This window comes from Dunckerocampus dactyliophorus, chromosome 8 (genome assembly GCF_027744805.1).
Source record: "Dunckerocampus dactyliophorus isolate RoL2022-P2 chromosome 8, RoL_Ddac_1.1, whole genome shotgun sequence".
Lineage (NCBI taxonomy): Eukaryota > Metazoa > Chordata > Actinopteri > Syngnathiformes > Syngnathidae > Dunckerocampus > Dunckerocampus dactyliophorus.
Window position 1 is genome coordinate 2,794,447 of NC_072826.1, and position 21,100 is coordinate 2,815,546.

The 21,100-nt window shown below is 41.0% G+C and overlaps 1 protein-coding gene across 4 annotated transcripts in view; it reads left to right on the forward strand.

Annotated features, from left to right (window-relative positions):
- cacna2d2a (calcium channel, voltage-dependent, alpha 2/delta subunit 2a) overlaps window positions 1–21,100 on the forward strand; it is a 211,760-nt gene that overhangs the window by 92,762 nt on the left and 97,898 nt on the right. For all 4 annotated transcript variants that reach the window (XM_054783714.1, XM_054783711.1, XM_054783712.1 and 1 more), the window contains exon 4: window positions 3,540–3,599. In XM_054783714.1, coding sequence (XP_054639689.1) covers window positions 3,540–3,599 — 60 coding nt within the window. The remainder of the gene's footprint in view (window positions 1–3,539; window positions 3,600–21,100) is intronic.

The window sequence follows — 21,100 nt, forward strand, 5'->3', positions numbered from 1 at the left end:
TGAATGCGAGTGCGGTTCCTCGACTTGGTGACATTATCACAACATTAGTATGTAATTACTTCCTGTTCCGGGACCCTGGAACGTTGGCTTCCACATTAAAAAAAATATGCATGGTAGGTTAATAGGACACTCTAATTGAGGGGTGCTACTTTTAAAATGAAGTCCCAAAGATCTATCTCCTACTATAAATATACAAAATGTACATATATTTACAATATTTATTTCAAGAATATATGAGTACGTATGTCTGTTTTATGCATGTATATCAGGGTGCTCACACTTTTTCAGCATGCCAGTTACAAGTCTAAATGATGTACCTGATTCTATACAACATACAGTATATCAAATCTAACCGATAAACTTTGTATTTACTATTGTAAATATTCATGATTACGATGTCACATTCACATTTTCAAAGTTCACAGGTAATCAAAGTAGTTGATGCCATAATGATATTCAATATGGCAATAAAGATAGATAATTACACACTCAGTAGTGGTGACGTAACGTTCATTAGGAGACACAGTTCATGCATTCCGTCCAGTTAGCATTGCTATCAAACATTACCGATATACAAGAATTGAAAATGATTATGCAAAAGAGAATGCAGCCGAAGTCCAGGCAACATTTTAAAAAGGTTTCAGCAATGGGCACATTTTCCATCCCATCATGAAATAGTAGTTTAAGAAGCGGACATGCAGAAAACACTGATTTCTGTAGTGGAGTTCATGATGCGAAGTAAAGCCATCAAACAGTACACTTTTTTCCCTTTTTTTCCCTACATAACTAGCCGCTACAAGTCAACTTTTGTTATCGATACAGTATAAGCGTCTTACCGCAGAGTTAGTTTATCCGTAATCAGAATAATAAAAATGGACGTTGCATCCCCGTGTGCAGCTTGTAATGCTGCGGGGGAGCAAGTGCGAATCAGGAGAGGAGCTTAATGTCAGCTGACTAATGTCATATGACATCTACCTAGTGACGTTTACGCGATCGACCCAAACTAACATGGTGATCTACCAGTAGCTCGCGATCGACGTAACGGGCACCCCTGCTCTAAATTGTCCATAGGTGTGAAAGTAAGTGGTTGCTGTTATGTGCCCTTTGAGTGGGTGGCGACCAATCGAGGGTATACACTCGTCCCTCGTTTATCACAGTTAATTGGTGCCAGACTCGACCACGATAACTGAATTTCTGCGATGTAGGATTTAGTATTAATAAACGGGATATTTTCAAAAACCTGTTTGACTTTCTAAATACAGGTTTTAACATTATTAGAGCCCTCTAGACATGAAATAACACCCCAGTAGTCACTTTTACGCTCCTATTATTCTTTGTTTACATCATATTGGGCAGGCTACGGGATCACTGCAGGGACATAACAGACAGCCACCACTAGCATAGCAAGCTAACTATTTAGGCTCTCCAGTTTACTTATTCTAAACTTAAGTGTTTCAAATGGAGTGAGGAAGAAGGACAAAGAAGTCAACAACTTACCACTTCCACACGGAATGAGAGGACAACCTTTTTTTCCACTCGAACTCGGCCATGGCATGCCGGCTCAGCTCTGCTGGCTCAGTAGCCAGTCTGCATGCAGTGTGAAAGGTAATGTAATCTAACGTCATGTCACATAACATTACTGATGATTAGGGACTGCAGTGCTACATATAACTTGCCTTTCAATATGTTTTAAATAATAATAGGCCGTAGTCAACCACGAAACAGCCTTCATGTATGAATTAATTATTTTTGGAAAAAACGCGATATTGCCAGGGACGACTCTACCCCGCTTCTCGCCCAAAGTCAGTTTTAGGCTCCAGCTCTCCCGTGACCCAAATGAAGACAACTGGTATAGACAATGGATGGGGTGGGTGAAGGAATTTTGAGGTTGCACTGTGTAATGCATGCACTGATAATTGATCATCTATCAAGAACGCTTTGACTGCCAAGACCAGTTGACATATATTATACGTCTCTTAAATGTGCAGGCCTTGGGATGGACATCACCATCTATTACAGTGTTCATGCTTTCTTGACCTTGCCGGAAGGCGCGTTGACAAATAGGCCATCATGTGTCGTAGACAGACGATGGGGATGATCATGGTGGCACCTGCTTTGTATGTGATGTCTGTACACTGTGTTTGTGGTGTGGCATGCGGTGCTGTGTGGGCCTGCACTGAGATTTTCTATCTACGCCGATCTGACTACGCTCATCCAGTCCTCAGTCTTAAGCTGCTTGGGCTCCAGCCACCACCAGCATGGCTGATATATCCCTGCCCCCCTCCTTCCCACATCTCTCACTCTGATTCATTGGCAGTTTGTCTTGCCCATCCATCTGGGCAAACACAGAGGACGGAGAAGACACATGAAGACGCACGGCTGTTTGGGAGCTGCATTAAGCTGCCGGGGTCCTACAGGAACGAAGGCCGACCATGGGAGGGGTGTATTTTTTGGAGAGACAGCTCGGGAAGCAGAGAGCTGATAAAAGATTCTTACTGACAGATTAAATGGTGAAAAAAGGCCAAATCAAAAGGATTAAAGAGAGGCTAGATCGTATATCCAGACAGATTGGAGACGAGAAAGGACGGAGGCTAGTTTGCAGTACATAGATGTTATTTTTAAGAAATACTCTACACTTACTTCTCACATCATATTGCTTCCATATCAGTGCTAATCCTGCAAACTGGCAATGCCGCAAGAATATTGCGCAGTGTTTTTCCTTCTTCTTGTTGTCGTGTGGTGCTCCTCGTTAGCAACGATGACCCTTTTTAACAAGCAGACCCACTCATTGTTTCCCGATGGGCTCTCGGGTAATCATTTCAGTGCGCCAATTACAGCCTTGTTTTGTTGATTCACTTGACTATTTTCCCATTAGGAGATGTAAGCAATCGTTAAAGCTCGCTCAGGTGATCTGTAAAGACAAAAACGGAGAAGTGTTGCCGCCATGTGGATTGGAAATGTGAATAACTTGTGCGCGGGAAGGTGTGCTGGGATTGAACGCTTTGTGACAATTAGAGTTGTCATATTTTAATAACATACATACAGGCATGGAACAAATGATTAGACCATCCTTGTTTCTTCAGTTTATTGAGCCATTTTAATACCCGGTACAACTAAAGGTACACATCGTACATCTGAACCAATGAAATATTTGTATGAAATACTTGGTTCTTGACGTAGTTGAATGTGCTGACAATAAAATCACGCAAGCATTTATTCATGATGTAATTTATTTAGGATTTTATTTATTATTTGTAGTTATTTATTTAATGGGGTGTCTTGCTGTCCACCTTTTGTCTGGTCCATTTGCACAACAGCATGTGGACGTGATTGTCAATCTGTGTTGCTTTCTAAGTGGACAGTTTGATTTCACACAAGTGTGATTGACATTGTGATTAAGTGTTCCCTTTATTTTTTTTGCGCAGCGTATAAGTTTGTCACCCCAACCCACACACACACACACACACACACACACACACACACATGCCAATCAATGTCCTATTGACCTGTGACACTGCTGATTTTGTGTTCCCTCACAGAAACTGGCCAGGGAGGCGGAGCAGCTTCAGAAGGATCACGAATGGCAAGATGGCGTTACGGTAAAGTAGGACAGCCGCTCTTTGTTTTTCCCTCCCAAACGACTTTTCCTCTGTTCCCGTTTCCTTTTCGGAGCCACCCATTAAATGGCTATTCCCTTCTGACGTTCGTCTTACCTTCCTCCCGCTCTAAATGTCCAACTCTGTAATGACAACGTGATCAGCATCGCAGAGGAAAACGGTGATGTACGACACAAATGCACTTCTGCACTCTACAGTATATACTCTAGTATCTCTGGTGGGCTGTAAGAATGCCGGCCTCCTGTATTATTTAAGAGCATCCTTGTCCATTTGATTTTGCAAGCAGCCACATCTGCAACATAGCATTGTCTTGCTGACCTTTAAAACAGAGATCCGCTCTTGAAATTTAAAAGAAGCAAACAAAAAAAGCAGTTTATATACAGTATTTGTCTATAGCGGTTTGTGAGCCTTGCATGCTCCACTGACTCTCAAATTTGTAAACACTCCCCTCAAACATGCACACATACTCATACAAACACACACACACACACACACACGCGCGCATGCACGTATGTAGCAGATACACATTCCCTCCTGTCATATCCCCTTGTCTCCAGGGAGACGAGTTCTCTGTCATGCTACACTTCCTGCAAATGGATTTTTAACCCCCGTGCCTCCAGGGGGATGTTTGAGAAAAGGCTTTAACTGATTTCAAACGAATAATTATGAGCGCTACTTTGACTGCAAAGTCCATTTTTTATTCATGCTTGCTTACACTCTCAAGCTGCAGTCTTAGGTTGACTGGACCGGACCTCGACCACTCCCTCCCTCAATCCCTTCGTGCACTTGTGCCTGCAGGCCCTTGACGCCTGCTTCACAGTGAACCCTCGCCACACACCTGTGTCCATGGCATCAGTGGACGAGTCATAGCTAATGCAACTAAACCAGAGGTTACAATAAGGTGGTGGGCGCTCCTATCTGTCCTCATCATTGATCATTGTTAAAACCCTTTGATAAAGATGTAACGCCACCGCCGCCATGTGGTTCACATAGGACGCCTTCTTGATGGAGCTCAGTTGCAGGTTGCAGAATACCTGCCATTTTTCACCAGCTCAGTTACTGCACGTATAGCATTGCAACCCCATTGAGAATCTAATTAGACATCAAAATGACAGGATGGTGACTTCTGTCACAACATAAAATTATTGATTTATTAATGCTGGCATTAAATGAAATGTATGTTATTGAGGTTATTTCTGTCTGTCACAGAGGTTGGCCCACCCCCGAGCTAAGCCCTTCTCCCCATTATGACGTGCGTACTTCTTTGTCCTCTCTTTTTGCGGCATTAAAACATATACCGCACAACGACACCTTTAAAGTTGAAGGTGAGTCCTGCAACACCTCCAACTGTGTTCAGGTTGAGAAACCCAGGAAATACATCATCTGTGCCAGGATCAAATTGTCATTCAAGTTAAATGACCTGTGCAGTCATGCAAATGTAAGAACAACTGTTAATAGTGCATAAAAAAAAACATCCATCCATCCATCCATTTGTCAAAAATTAAATAAATAAATAAATGTGGAATAAACGTTGCAAAAAGCCACAGAAGAAGTGAAGGTTAGTCCTCAGTGCTGGCTGAACTGAACCTGTCATGAGGCCCGCTGAGGTCTCACACCTTGTCGTGCATCGTTTTTATTAGCTTAAGTGTGATGTTCTTGGTCCAAAGACTTTTGCTTTAAAAAAATGTATCATTGTGTCTTTTCCAGATGTTAGTTTCTTCATGCTTCTGATTTGTTAAATGATCCTTATAGTTTGAGTTCATTGCCCTTCCTGCTGCTTTAGAATGCACCAAATGTGTTTTTAGGAATACATGTGTCTTTAATTCCTCCCTCCCGCTCCCCAGTCCTCACCCATTCACTTAGCGTATTTTCGCCTTATCTGCACACGACTCTAATCAGGCATGAAAACAGTTGAAATATATCATATTGTTGCAAATAGCGCAAAGGAATCCTAATAGCCCTCCTCTATTAATAATGTATTGGACCTGATTTCATTTGCCTTTATAATTAGGCCAGGTAATGAATCTCAGCAGGAGCGGCTGTGAAACCATAAAAAAAACTCAAAAGAGGTGGAGGATGAGAGAGAAGGGCGGCAGGGAAGGAGATGGGGAGTGGCAGGTAGATATGCCTCATCCTGGCGAGAAGATTCGTCTTGTTTGTAGATTTTGTGCTTTCCTAATTTCTCTTTGGGTGAACACTCTGCTGACTGACAGTCTAATTAGATTAGAGCTGCATGCTCTTTGGGCACATTAGGAGAGATGTGGCGCATCTTAAACTGGCGGGTGGAGCAGTCTGTCAAAGCAAGAGAAAAGGTGTTTATGCATGAGAGACGGTGCATTTAATTGTGTGTGTCTGTGTGCGTGCATGGAACTGCATAATATGGCTGTTTGTGTCTGTCCCTGACTAGACTGTGTATTATTACCACCCCCAAGGAGGTTACATTTTAGGATTTCAGCGGGCAGCATTGTGCAAAATATATTTGCAGAATATACCACAAGCCACATAACACACATTAGTTATGTTTGTTGTCAGCTAATAATAGCGATTTGGCAAAGTTTAGTGGCTAACGTCAGGTATCGTTGGATGTGTAGCCTGTCATAACCACACAATGACAACTTGGCGGTCGCTTCTCTGAGACCTCTTTTGCGTATGTGCACACGCCACGTGCATGTATGTGAATGCCAGACAGCGGTTTGTGAAAGCCACGAATGCCAGTCATTTTTTTTCTGTCAAGTAACAAAAGTTTGTACAAAGTTTAACTTGGAATTGTGAAAAATATAAACATTTGTTTGTTAGAGCTGCTCTTTTAGACCACTATTGGTAACATGTGCTAGCTAGTGGTGGTCATGGTTTGATTTATTTCAAACATGCATACAGTTTACATTGAATGCTTCGTGTCACAATTCCACATGTCCAAAAAGGAGTAGGAAGAAGCAGAGCTTATTTAATCCTACACATCAATTGCTAATACATACAGTATTATTATATTTATTATTATTATTAAACAAAACAAACGTAAAAATTCTTCCTTTTTTCCCCTGTTGATTTCTGGAACCACTTCCTGCCTTCTTCAGTGTTGTACTGTGAGTGTCATTGAATGTAGACACTTGGGTTCCTAATGTTAGTACTTTGTTGAGCAGACCCTTGCAACGATGATATCAAAGTCAAATGATATTGAATGTAATCCTTCTTACTGCATGGTTCTTCCTTTGTGTCCTTGTTGTCATGGTAATATGATGTTTAATATGTATCCAGATCGTCGATATCTTGGACAACCGCCACGCTTGCTTCTTCTGGGCCTCCATTTAGCTTGATGTAGATTTACCATTGGTGCTCCAAGGGCTTTGTATCTTTCCCTACTGCCTCAATTCTGGTGCTTTCTTGGAGATGTCAGTGTTATTATATATGGTCTCATATTTTGGGTAGAAAAATTCTAGTCATTATAGTAATTTGTCCGCCACTATGTTTTTTTGACGTGCGATCAACATGCACACATCCCGTTTGACCCTCGGCCCACACCGTAGTTTGAGAAAACACAGCAGTGTTGCGGTCCATGTTGACCTACAAGCGGAACAAATATTCACCAGAAGTGGACAAAGAAAAGGTATTTTCAAAGGTAAGTTTAGCTTCAAAGCCCTGGCAGGTGACTCTCTCCACAAGACCAAAGTTATCTTATCTCGTGTTGCTGTGAGTTGAGCTGTCACCTAATCGTACGAAAACTGGGGCGTACGAAAGCAAGGTTTGACTGTATGGTGTTTGCTCGAATATAAGGTGACCCAGTGAGGACAAGCGGTAGAGAAAATGGATGGATGGATAGGATGACCCTGAATATAAGACGAGCCCTCTTTTGCAAGACCCGTTTTTACTAAAAATCACGCTTTAAATATCAATTAAATCAATCAATTGCAATAAAACACTTTTTTTTTTGCGACTGGACAGTTGTTGATAACTCTGCCTCATTGATCACCGTTATCTTAAAGCGAGCATCATAACTCCTCTGTTGATTGCTAACTTGCTAACAACATTTGAGACACTTTTTTTTTTTTTTTTTACCCCCAGCAAGGTCTCTTTGTGGCCAGGTGTGTGTGTGACAGGAAGAAAAGCTCTGACTTAGGGAGAAGTGCTTTGCCACCACCTGCTGCCCTCCTGACATCGTATTTTTAACATTTGGCTGCTCCGCTTCATGCCCTTTCATTCATTTATTTTGCGTAAGACTCTTTACTTTTTTCATTTGCTTTTTTAATCTCGGCAGCAGCCCGTGTTCTTGTGAGTGCTCTTAGTTTGATGTGTTTACTAGAAGCTGCTTGTGTATCTGGCCCAAGTCCCCGTCGCGCTAAAAGGTGACATCATCAGTATATTAACGACACTCATGTCCCTCATCACATCCGCTAGAGCAGCAGTGTCCCACCCTGGGCTGCTGTGACTGCAGAGCCAGCGCCTTCGACCACTAGCTGCTGACTGCTGGACATCATGGATGTCAAAATGTTGATCGTAACAAGCGTTGTGATGGTTCTTTGGTGGCTTTAAATCCATTGGAATGAAATGGTGTGTGAAATAGACATTAAAGCGTTGGGTTGCTGATGATTTCTCAAGGTCAGGTGTCCATCCCTGTGTGACGCTGCGCTGTTGTGTTCCCAATGCAACACAATCTGTTCTTAGGGACCGTAGAGAAGCAGCAGCTTCACCGCCTTTTTTGTGGTTGTTGTTTGTTAAATGGAACGTTGGCAGACAACGGGACACTTTAAAATCTCCCCGAATGGCATCGGGGGTGTCATTCCTTTCTTAGGAACCAGACCGTAAAACAATTGTGGCTCCCTCGGTTTAGCTGAGTGTGTGCCGTACTGGGGGCTGGGCCTTTTCAAACATTGCACTGAAGTCTTTTCAATGACGTTAAATACAAATAAGTTGTTTATGCGGGTGCTGTCTCCACTATTCTCAAACTTCCTCAGCGACCGTAATTTAAGATGTCATACTGTGCTTGGGCACACAAGTCCCGCACTGTCATTTGTGCATCCGAATCAAGGTCGGGACACTTCCCCTCCTTTGGCACAATTGGAAAAGGTGGGCAGGGGCACGGCATGATTGCATGTGAGCGTGCAACATTGCTGAGTCATGGAACGACTGTCATGCAATCGGTCTTTGCCAGTTCTTAATGATACTGGACACAATTAATATATAGGAATACTCAAAATAATGCAAAAGTCAAAAACCACGGCACGCTCTCTCATCCGTGAGTGCGTGTGTGTGCGTAATAAAGAGGTTTAGTCTTAAATTGGGTTAAAAGCTACCTAGCAAAGAGGAAACAATTTGTAAAGCTAGGAGAATATACATCTGGGAGTCTACACAATACGTGTGGAGTACCACAGGGGTCCATACTGGGACCAAAACTGTTTAACTTGTACATTAACGACATTTGCAAAGTAACTAACAACTTAAAATTGGTCTTATTCGCCGATGATACCACTGCTTTCTGTTCTGGTGAAAGCACACAAGAACTCATTAAAAAGGTCAAGGATGAAATGGTCATATTAAAGTCATGGTTTGACAAGAATAGATTATCTCTGAATTTAAGTAAAACTAAAATAATGCTATTTGGTAATAGTAGAAAGGACACGTACGACCAAATACAAATTAATGGAACGGATATTGAAAAAGTGGAAGAATATAAATTCCTTGGGGTTATAATAGATGAAAAAATGAGTTGGAAATCTCATATTAAATATATACAACAAAAGGTGGCGAGAAATATCTCTATATTGAATAAAGCAAAATATCTTCTTGATCAAAAATCACTCCACACTCTGTACTGTTCCTTAGTATTACCATATCTAACGTATTGTGTGGAGATATGGGAAATAACTACAAAAGTAATCTTCACTCACTCACTGTACTGCAAAAAAGATCTGTGAGGATAATTCATAATGCCAAGTATAGAGAACATACAAACCCTTTATTTTTAAAATCACAGATATTAAAATTCGCAGATTTAGTACACTTTCAAACCGCTAGAATAATGTATAAAGTTAATAATAACTCGTTACCCAAAAATCTAATCAAGTATTTCTCAATCAGAGAGGAGAAATATGATCTTAGAGGAAAATTAAACCTAAAACATTTATATGCGAGAACAACGCTGAAAACCCATAGCATTTCCGTGTGTGGAATTAAATTATGGAACGGATTGAGTAAAGAACTCAAACAATGTACAGAGATGAGCAAATTCAAAAAACAATACAAGCAGTTGATGTTTGCCAAATACAAGGCAGAAGAGTCCTGATTGTTCTGTCAGGTTTGTTATTTTATTTTATTTATTTATTTTTTTATTTTCTATTTTATTTTATTTTATTTTATTTTTTATTTATTTAATTAAATTTTATTTGTTATTTATTTATTTCTATTTATTTTTTTTTTTTTTTTATAATTTTCTTTGTTGTGTTTAAAAAAAAAAAAAAGCTTTGTTCTTATTTATTTATTTATTTATTTAGTATTGTCATCATATTATCATTATTATGAATGTTCTCTCTTTTTTTGGGGGGAGGGTTATCTCACCGTTATCTATTATGTGTTATCCTGACTATCACTGAAAACATGACATGGAATCCAGGAAGTGAACTACATGTACTGTACTAGATGTAGAATGGATGGGGGGTAGGATTAAATAAGCTTTGCTTCTTCCTACTCCTTTTGGACATGTGGAACTGTCAAAAAATGATTCACGAGATGTATTCCATTGTAACCTTCATGTTCAAATAAACTAAACCAAACCAAACCAAACCAAACCAAAGACGTGGTATCTCTTGCAAGTATTTAATAACAGGTGCCACCTGCCACAATAGAAATAATCAGAACGACATAAAATACAACTGGAAATAATCCACAAAGTCAGGGAATTTGCAGTAATACAACAGCGTCCAAGTCCAGCATGAATGTGCGGATGGCCTAGTGTACGTACGCCCTAAGTTATGAATGACTAAACATTAACCCTTTCTGACGACTTTGAGCAAGACAGAGATCTATAGCTGATTTTTGTTGGCAAATGAGACGACGAGAGATTATCGCCACATGCCGACATCTCTGTCAGTGTAAACAAGGAAGTGAGGACGTGGGTGGGCAATGCAGGGGCGCATTTGATTGGTTAGACAGTTGATGTGCACATTTGCGCACAACTCGAAGCACTTCTATTTAGCTGTGCATACGACATTGTGCTCAATACTCAGGGACAAATTTGATCGCAGGGAAGTTGCGGGGATTGGACAAAGTTTTGAGGTTGCGCATAATTCTTGGGGGCTGGTTTAATTGGCGTGATTGCAACAAGTCTTGCAAGGTTCGAGTATGAAAGTTCTGATGTTTTAAGCACCCATCTTACATCGTGTTGAGGCCGGGCTGTCACAGCTGACGCAAAGTGCAACACGTTGGACGAGACTGGCTGAGAGGAAGGACAGAGATTGTGGAGATTGCAGAAAGACTTGTAATTTCCATCAGATTGTGATGTGGCAGCCGCTGTACGTTTGAAATGCATTAGTGCTAATAGCAGTGCCATTAGGGGGGAGAGGGAGCGTGGGGGGCATTTGGTTGATGGGTTGCCATCATGAAACCGGCCAACGCCAGGGAGGGGTGCAAGGGGAGAAGGTGTAAGAGACGGAAACAGAGGCAGAGACATCTTCCAGGCCATTTAGTGCAATCATCACTCTCTAATCAATCAAGCCTTTCATCATTGGACAACATGATGTCTTCTTCTCTCAGTCCTTGGCCGGCTTCTCTTCACCAAGCCGCCCGCTTCCATGCGTGCCGCGTTTCCCTGATAATATGTTGTTTGCTTCACTGTTTATCTAATATGATTTTCTAAGCGTTTTGACCTTTTGTCGACACAAAATGCTTTACTACGTACGTAACCACAAGACGGAATGCCTTAAAGGGGTAGTTCCAACTTTTTGACATGAAGTTGTATGACATCCCCATCAGTAGTGTAGTGCATCAACAGTGACATACCCCCCACTTGGTCCCGTGAGCCCAGTTCTGGTTGGATTTCGATGATGAAGAATGTAGTTCAAGTTAGTTGCTGGGGCCGTTTAAGTAAAGAGTCGCAGTCACAAATTGCTCGGCATTGCTTTTATCTTTCGTCGTATCACTGTGCACTGTCGCCCGTCCATTGTTGTGTATGGCTTCTTCATCACATCGACATTATTAAAATTAAAATTTACACAATACGGTTAACCTCGCCTCAATGGAACGTTTTCGAAATGATCAGTTATCTGAGCTATTTTATAGTTTTATTTTATATTTTTTATATAGTTATCAGATTTGTCAGCATGACATCATAATTCCCTCATATCGGCCCAATAATTATCGTTCACCTCTACTCTATACCTTTCGTCAAAAGGTTTGGCTATAATATGAACTTAAATAATATGTTTCATTTAAAAAATGCGGACACTAATCGGTCATACGAGCGTTTTTGCAGCAGTGCTAATTCAGCAATTAGCTTAATCGGCTTTTGAATGGCAACTGCCGTGATAGTGCTGAACCGTAAAATACAACAGTTGCAAAGAATAGTTTGACTCACAGCTGAGTGGATGGCTCGCAGGGACGGAGGCAATAGTATCCGTGAAGTGTTTTCAGTCATCAGTTTGAGGGAACGGCAACCACGGTGATGAGCGGCAGCTGCAGCAAGAGAAGTGACAGCTCACCCCGGAAATGAAAAGGAGTTGCATCCTGTTGCTATAGGTGGCACCCGGAAGGCAAGGCAAGTTTATTTATAGAGCACAATTCTTAAACAAGGTCATTCAAAGTGAGAAGTGCAGAGATTTGTTTCACCTTCAGCAAGACACTTGTCATCTTGGAGGTGTGTTTGGGCTTCTTATGTTGGAAAACCGAAAACCACCACCTGGCCCAGTTACTGCTTCACAGTGTTGTGGTACATGTTGGAATTCATGTTTCCATCAATGAACCGCATCTCCCCAATGCCGGCAGCAGTGTCGTTTTTCTGTTGTCTTAGTCATTTCTATACAGTAGGTGATAGTTGTAGTTCAGATTTAGTCGACGGAAACTACAAATGTTTTAGTCAGTCTTAGTAAATAAATAAATAAATAATATATATATATATATATATAAATTATACCAATAGGTATTGGAAATTGGATGAGGAAAAACAACAAAGGGGGTACAATTACTCTATCTCTACATACAAAGTACAGCTGTAAGTCTGCAGGTGAGTACAAAATCAAATGTAGTTTTATCATATCTTAAAAAACACAATACCCACACAATAGACAGCAATGTCATACATTTAGACAAATGTAGACAAACAACCATTCACACTCACATTCATACCTTTGGACAATTTAGAGTCGCCAATTAACCTAACATGCATGTTTTTGGAATGTGGGAGGAAACCGGAGTACCCGGAGAAACCCACGCACACACGGGGAGAACATGCAAACCCCACACATAAATGCCCAATGGAGATTCAAACCCAGATCTTCCCGATCTCCAGACTGTGACTGTGTGGCCAACATGCTAACCACTAGACCACCGTGTAGCCTGTGTGCAGATATAATAATAATAATAATTATTATTATTATTATATAATAGGTATGTACACCACTGGCCAAAAGTCTAAGAACACCACAATTTTTCCAGTTATTCATTGAAGTTCAAGTCGTTCAAGTCCAATGAATAGCTTGAAGTGGTACAAAGGTAAGTGGTGATGTGCCAGAGGTTAAACAAAAGGATAAGGTTACCCAAAACTGAAAAATAATGTGTATTTCAGAATGATACAACAAGGTCTGTTTCAGGGACCACAGAATGGCTCAACAATTTAAAGCTTTTCTGCAGAAATGGAGGTTGATGGTGCAACTCATTCCTCCAGGTGTTCCAAGTTCTGGAGTACTTACTGCTTCCTCTGTCTGCATAAAAACAGTGTTTGGAACACACTGTGGTACTATATCCTCGTGAACAAAATGGCAAGAAAAAGGGACTTAGTAATGGAAGAGAGAGAGACCATCTTAACACTTAAAATGTACCTTTTTCCTCCAGAGAAATTGGAGTGTTATAAAACTTTTGACCAGTAGTGTATATGTAATAGGTATTATTTTCTCTCCCACTGAGTGCACCTTAAAGACACAAATGTTCCTTTTAAAAGGTGAACTTAAGTGTGAGGGGGTGTGAGTAGAAAGGGGGCTAGTTGACTTGACCTTTCAGACTGGCTCTATTGGAGATAATTGGCCCTTCAGAGTGAGAATCGTTTGGGTCACTCTTAGCCGAGCCTTCAGAGGTACATAGCAGCTCCATTAGCCACAGAATGCATTAGTCTTCACTGTGGTGGAATAGGGAGAATTCCAAAGACCACAATATACTCTACCATTACTGTAGTCTCACTCTGCCCCTATCGTTTTCATTGTCCATGTGTTCAGTTCTCTTTTTTTACCCTTTGCCTCCTACCCTTTGGACTGCTAAGATTAATTCAATTTATCAGCAATGTGTGATGCGTCCAAGTTTGCTCCATGCTGACCACTTTAAACTAGAAGCAGACTTTATTTAGCAGAGTGATACAGTCCAAACATCTTGTGTCAGCAACACCTCAATCAAGGCGCTATATGAGGACACTGTATTTATTTCAAACAGTGATAAACATTGACTACATTTATATTCGGGTTATAGTCAATATTCCGGTCTCTGAAATATTCGGAATAACCCGTTTACATGCGCGACGTAAAAAAAACCCTCATAAAAACTCTGCACGGAAAACATCATGATGCAATGCGCATCATTTCCACTTCTTCTTCCTGTTTCCAAAAACAACACCACCACCGGCACTGCGGATAATGAACGCCTTTGTTTGCGTTTTGGTGCTGGTCCTGACCCACCATCAGTACTTGACGCTATTCTCTCTCACTTTCTTCATTAATGGAAGGCGAGAACGTGAAGAAATAGGAAATGGAGCCGGAGCTGGGCCATCCACATCCATGCTATATCCCCAGAGCCCCCCCGGACACTTTTGAAGATGCGTTCGTACAAACCCTGCTTCGGGTAACTGCTTGCTGACCTTCTGGTAGATATCGCAATTGAGGTAATTTCTACCGTCAATAAAAGACACAATGTTCCTGTCTTTCACCACACTGATGAGGTGGCGTGTTTCCCGCTCGCTCCAAAAGTGTGTGGTTTTGCGTGTCGTCCTGTTTACAAGTAGTTCCTGCCAAAGACACAAGATTCCTTTCAAATTGAACATGTGCAGAACACAAAGTAATGCTCCTTTTGATCGGGATATCCCGATAGGTTTTAACATGACCCGATTTTTAGGTTCGAAAAGGAGTAACCCAGGGGTAATATTCGGGTTTTTCCAAAAGGGTTATTGGTGTTAATATGGTCGTGCGCAACTGGGTTCTTGCTAATATTCCGGTTATAATATAATAATTAGTGTTATTTGACTGCATGTAAACGTACTCATTGCCACATTGTGTAATCCCACATAAAACATCAATTTCCTCTGGAGGAAATGTTTTTTTTTAAACTTCCTGCAAGCAGACAGCATTTTCGGCCTGCTGAGCATATAAAGCCACATGTAAACAACGTTATCACTGAATCCTCAAACGCAGAATGGACTTCCATCTGTTTGCTACTGGAAGGAAAATAACAAGGAGGGGTCCTACCTGGGGAAAATGACAAGCCAGTCGGCGGTTAAACTGAGGTTCCGCCTGACTAAATGCGTTGAACACTCACATGCATTCATTGTTCATACAAAAGTAATTTTAGCAGTATTCAAATATTACTCTAGTACCACTGTACACTAGATACTGTCTTTCACACAGTCCAGCTGTATGTATCACGGTATGGATCAGGGGTGTCTAAAGTCCCAAGTGAGGACCGCGGCTGTTTTTTTTTTTTTTTTTATTGGCCGGAACGTTCTTAAACTATAATTTAACAAGAAAACGTAAAAAAATAAAAAATAAAAACTGCAGCAGGAAAAAATGGAAAAATCTGAAGTAATTTCACATGAATAAAGTCAAAATATTAAGAGAAAAAAAAAAAGAAAAATGTTGTAATTTTACGAGAATAACGTCGCAATATTATGAGGAAAATAACATCATTTCAGTACCATAAAATTGAAATATTAAAGAAATAATTGTATTTTTGTAAGTTGTACTATTATGAGAAACAAATGAAACAAAATAAATTTAACATTTTTGGAATATTTAGTTAAAATAAAGTAAAATTGGCAAATGTATTTTTATTTTTTTTAAAAGCAGCAGAAATGGAAGAAATGCATCATTTTACCAGAGTACCAAAGTACAAATATCAAGAGAAAAAGTTTTCTAACAAGAAAAAAGTCACAATTTTACAAGTAAAATTCATAATATTACTAGGAAAAATAATTAGGGCTGTCAAATACCGCATTCAAATTTACAAAGATTATGTAAGAAGAATGTTGGCAGGCCACCAAAACTTTCCATCAGGCCCCCGGAATAAAATGACTGAATCCAGGATAAAGTCCTGGGCTGTTGTATCAGTCAAACAGTTCAAAAATACATTTTAAAACAAATTGTCTTGTTCAAAATATAAACTTTTGTAAATTCAGGGGCACCACCAGGAATTCTGTGCCCCATGAAAAAATCTCATTGGGGACCCCCCCGGGCAGCTGTTACCAACACATCTCTGCCTCCCCACCCCATACGGCACCCCTGTTCACGGGTAGTGGCATGAGCGGCACTAAATCTATTGCAGATGGGTGATTTTATTATTATTACTATGCAAGAGCGCCCTACATTAGCGCTGATTTCCTTTAACTTGACTTGTCTCGCTTTGCAGCGCATAACGCAAGCACAGGTAGGAAGGCATTCACTGTGAGATGGAGATGAAGTCTAAAATAGCAAGCAATATCACTCACAATATTGTCTGTAGCCAATGAAATATCATATATAATATAGGGTAGGACTAATCATTTGACATGGTTATAGATCAATTTGTGGTGTGATTCAAGAATATATGATTTTTTTTTTAAACAAACTCTCTTCAGTGCAATAGTAATTTATTGACGGTCCCTAGTATAAACAACCAGCGGTTAGAGCAGCACTTCCCATGCGAGCAGTGGCGGAGCCAGAAATTTTTCATTGGGGTGGTCAAGGTGAGGCCATTACTCACATAGGGGCGACAATACGTTGATACCTGAAATGTCTAGATGGCCAGTGGTGTGGCTGGAGAGTGACCAGGAGTGGCCACCACGTAGCTCCGCCACAGCGTGCAAGCGCCCCGCACAATGACACAGCAGTCTGGGCACAGTGAGGGGGAACTGCTGCTGTAGCTACGGAGCCAAATATCCATCATCCAACGTGAAACTGACTTCACCACGGTACACCGCAGACATGTCTGCATAGTGGTGTTGCGTTTTCCTCTTGCGGGTGGCGGAAGTCGAGGGAAACCAACATTGAGGCGGATTGCTGCACCTACCATGTTGAAAGGTGGCCCAGAGTTTTCCAGTGTTACATGGCAACCGGATCGGCCCGATCTTGTGGCGAAAGCCGATATTATCCGATCTTCAAAATACAGCGGATCAGCAGCCCATCCCGATTGTGAAGATCGGATCGGGACATCCCTACTCCTGTACTGACCTCAGAGATTTATATGAAACTGTTGAAAAATAGTAGAATATGAGAATTTTAATTTATTTGAATGAATTGAGGTCCTAAACTTCTTTGAACCTTGGCTGAGGCGCTACATAAATGAAAGGGAATTGATTAAAAGGGTTGACTCCTCCCCCCATCCATTCTGAGGGCTTAGATCAGATTGCTTAGGTGATTTTTACAAAAAGGTCGTTTCAATCTGTTGATTGCACACTACTGTAATTTGTTGAAGTGCAGCTCTTAAAGGAAGAAGTCGTGTTTTTCTGTTTCATCCCTTACTTGGGCTTTTTCCATATCGCATATCATGTATGCAGCATGCTACTAAGTATGTCACGAGTACTAGTTGTGTACAACCCCTGGCAAACAATTATGGAATCACCAGGAGGATGTTCATCAGTTTTGTACAGAAAATGACACAACACTAAAGTCTTTTCAAATGGCAACTTTCTGGCTTTAAGAAACAATCAAAGAAATGAAGAAAAAAAACGTGGTAGTCAGTAATAGTTTTGTAGACCAAGCAGAGGGGAAAAAATATGGAATCACTCAATTCTGAGGAAAAAATGATGGTATCACCCTGTAAATTTTCATTCCCAAAGCTAACCTCCGCATCAGATTAGATCTGCTGGTTAAAAGGAGTGATCACACCTTGGAGGGCTTTTGCACCAAGTGGACTGACATGAATCATGGCTCCAACACAAGAGAACGTGAAACGAAGGAGAGGATTATCAAACTTCTGAAAGAAGGTGAATCATCATGCAGTGCTGCAAAAGATGTTGTTAACAGTCAGCTGCGTCTAAAATCAGGACCAAATACAAGCAACATGGGAAGGTTGTTAAAGGCAAGCATACTGGTAGACCGAGGAAGACATCCAAGCATCAAGACAGAAAACGTAACGCTATGTCTTGAAAACAAAACGCACAGCAAAACAAATGAGGAACAAATGGGAGGAAACTGGAGTCAACATCTGGGACCAAACTGTAAGAAACCGCCTGAAGGAAATGGAATTTGCGTACAGAAAAGCTGAACAAAATCCACCATTAACACCTAAACAGAAACAAACAAGGTTACGATGGTCTAAGGAAAAGCAATGGTGGACTGCGGATGACTGGATGAAAGTCATATTCAGTGATGAATCGTGAATCTGCATTGGGCAAGGTGATGATGCTGGAACCACTGCCTGAAGAACACTTGCAAATGTCCACAGTCATTGATGATATGGGGCTGCGTGTCAGGGGAAGGCACTGGGGAGATGGCTGTCATTACATCTTCAAGAAATGCACAAGTTTACGTTGACATTTCGGACACATTTCTTATCGCATCAATGGAAAGGATGTTTGGGGGTGATGAAATCGTTTTTCAAGATGATAATGCATCCTGCCATAGAGCAAAAAAGACACATAAGGTCAATGTCATGGCCTGCAAATAGTCCGGATCTCAATCCAGTTGAAAATCTGTGGTGGAAGTTGAGGAAAATGGTCGATGAGAAGGCTCCAACCTGCAAAGCTCATCTGCAACACCGTTCAGAGAAAGATGGAGCCAGATTGATGAAGAGTTCTGTCACTCATTAAGTTCATGCCTCAGAGACTGCAGGCTGTTATAAAAGCCAGAGGTGATGCAACAAAGTACTGGTGGTGTGTTCAAGTGTCCTTTTGTTTGTTTGTTTTTAATGATCCCATATTTTTTTTCCTCAGAATTGAGTGATTCAATATTTTTTTTTTCCCTCCCTCACCGTTACTGACTACCACCTTTTTTTTTTCTTAGCTTATTGTTGCATTTCTGAAAGCCAGAAAGTTGCCATTTGAAAGGACTTTACTTTTGTGTCATGTCTGTGAGTTTTTTCCTCCAAAGTTAAACAACTGAATGAACATGCTCTGACTCTGGTGATTCCATAAGTTTTCCCAGGGTTGTAGCACCCTGAGAAAGAACGACACGTGCCAGTAAGGCTTCAGTAGACGTTTGGCCAACTGTGATGCAGTGTATTAGCCACAAGGCATGGTGGAGAGACCGGCCCCCATGTCTAAATCCCATTGATCGATCCCCCTCCCTCCCAGCCACACAGGAGATTGCAATCAATAGCCAAGTGAAATCCAGCAAGCCATCCTCTGCTCTTCTTGATTTTCCCATTTCTATACACACACCCGTGAAATATTATTTCACTGGTCAGAGCTGGGTGCTGAAAATACAGTTTTTTCTTTGTTTAAACATAATCGCCACCTGCAGTATCACTTAATTCCTCTGGACATTTACTGAATGAAACATTTGGAGCCGGTTTAACCGTAGTCAGCAAGAGGCTGTTCAAAATGCAAGCGCACAAAGAACAATGACATGGGTCATGGTCCCAAAAGACAACTTGTTCTAATTTGAAGTTTAGTCTTTGGTTGCCTGCAGATTTAAAAAAATATATATATATACAGTATATGTTTTTGTACAAATAAATCATACTGAAATGGCTTTTTGTGTGTATATACACTACCAATAAAACGTTTTAGAACAGTTCAATTTCTCTGGAGGAAAACCCAACATGATGGTCTGTCCTCTTCCGTTGTTAATTGCCTTTTTTCTTGCCATTTTTGTAGCAACAAATGACTTTCTCCAGTTCACTGCTGTTCAACTGATGCTCACGAGGGAATGGTACCACAGTGTTCCAAACACTGCTTTTATGCAGACAGAGGAGGTAGTAAGTACGCCAGAACTTGGAACACCACACCTGTAGGGATTAGTTGCACCAACGGCCAAGGCTTGATCCACCTCCGCTGCACAACAGCTTTCAATTGTTGACCCATTTTGTGGTCCCTGAAACAGGCCTTTTTCTATTATTATTTCTGTTATTATTGTTTTTCAGTTTTGGGTAACCTTACCTTTTTCTTTTTAACCTCTGGCACATCACCACTTGCCTTTGTACCATTTCAAGCTGTTCATTGGACTTGAACGACATGAATTTCAATAAATAACTGGAAAAATTGGGGTGTTCAAAAACTTTTGACCGGTAGTGTAAGTGTAAAGGTATGCCCACTTTCACTTTACATTGACAAACAAAGGTGTTATTACGGGCTTCGGAGAACGCTACCGCTGCTGTTTTGCTCTCTAAAGCAGCTACCACGCTCCCGCCAACGAAGGCGATTTGGGTCCAGATCCGATCGGACCTCTAGCTGGTGGGACAACTTTGTCAAGCAAGTCATTGTTTTGGAAGAATGGCATGGAGAGGACATTGTGACTGCATTTAACCGAGCTGCTTTGCACGCACATGAAAGCTTCCCTGTTATACAGTATATGCCTGTTTTGTGCTGCATAACTACAGACGTAAAGGCAATTAAACAAGGACAATTTGCCAGACAAACAGAATTATTTCAGCAATGAAAGCGTCACAGCCAACGGAGTTTTGCCTTTACTGATAAAATGAACGACACTTCACAGCATGGTGTGATAATCAACATCTGCTACATTATTTGAGTAAAGAACATGTTTCATCCATTTTCACTTTTGTATGCATTACTTTTTGCTGACAAATGTGAAAAGTCACTGTTGAAGTAGTACACTGCTGACGAGGATCTCATTCAGCTTCACGGCAAAAAGTCCCAACTTTCCCTTTAAGGGACTGACAAGCCCATGTGTACAAAATTAGAGCAACATTGATTGAAAAACATGGCCGCCATCAAGCAAAACATTTATGGAGGGACACTGACATGGTTTGTCTGCAATTCAATGAACACAAGCTTGTGCAAGTGGAAACCCCTACAGCAGCACACTGTTTAAAAAAAAGCTGCAATGCACCCAACAAGTGTGGCAACATGCTTGACTCAAAAGCCCATCATTTTCCATGAAAACGCATTTTGCCACACTTCCAAAGCAGTTAGGATTATTACTGTT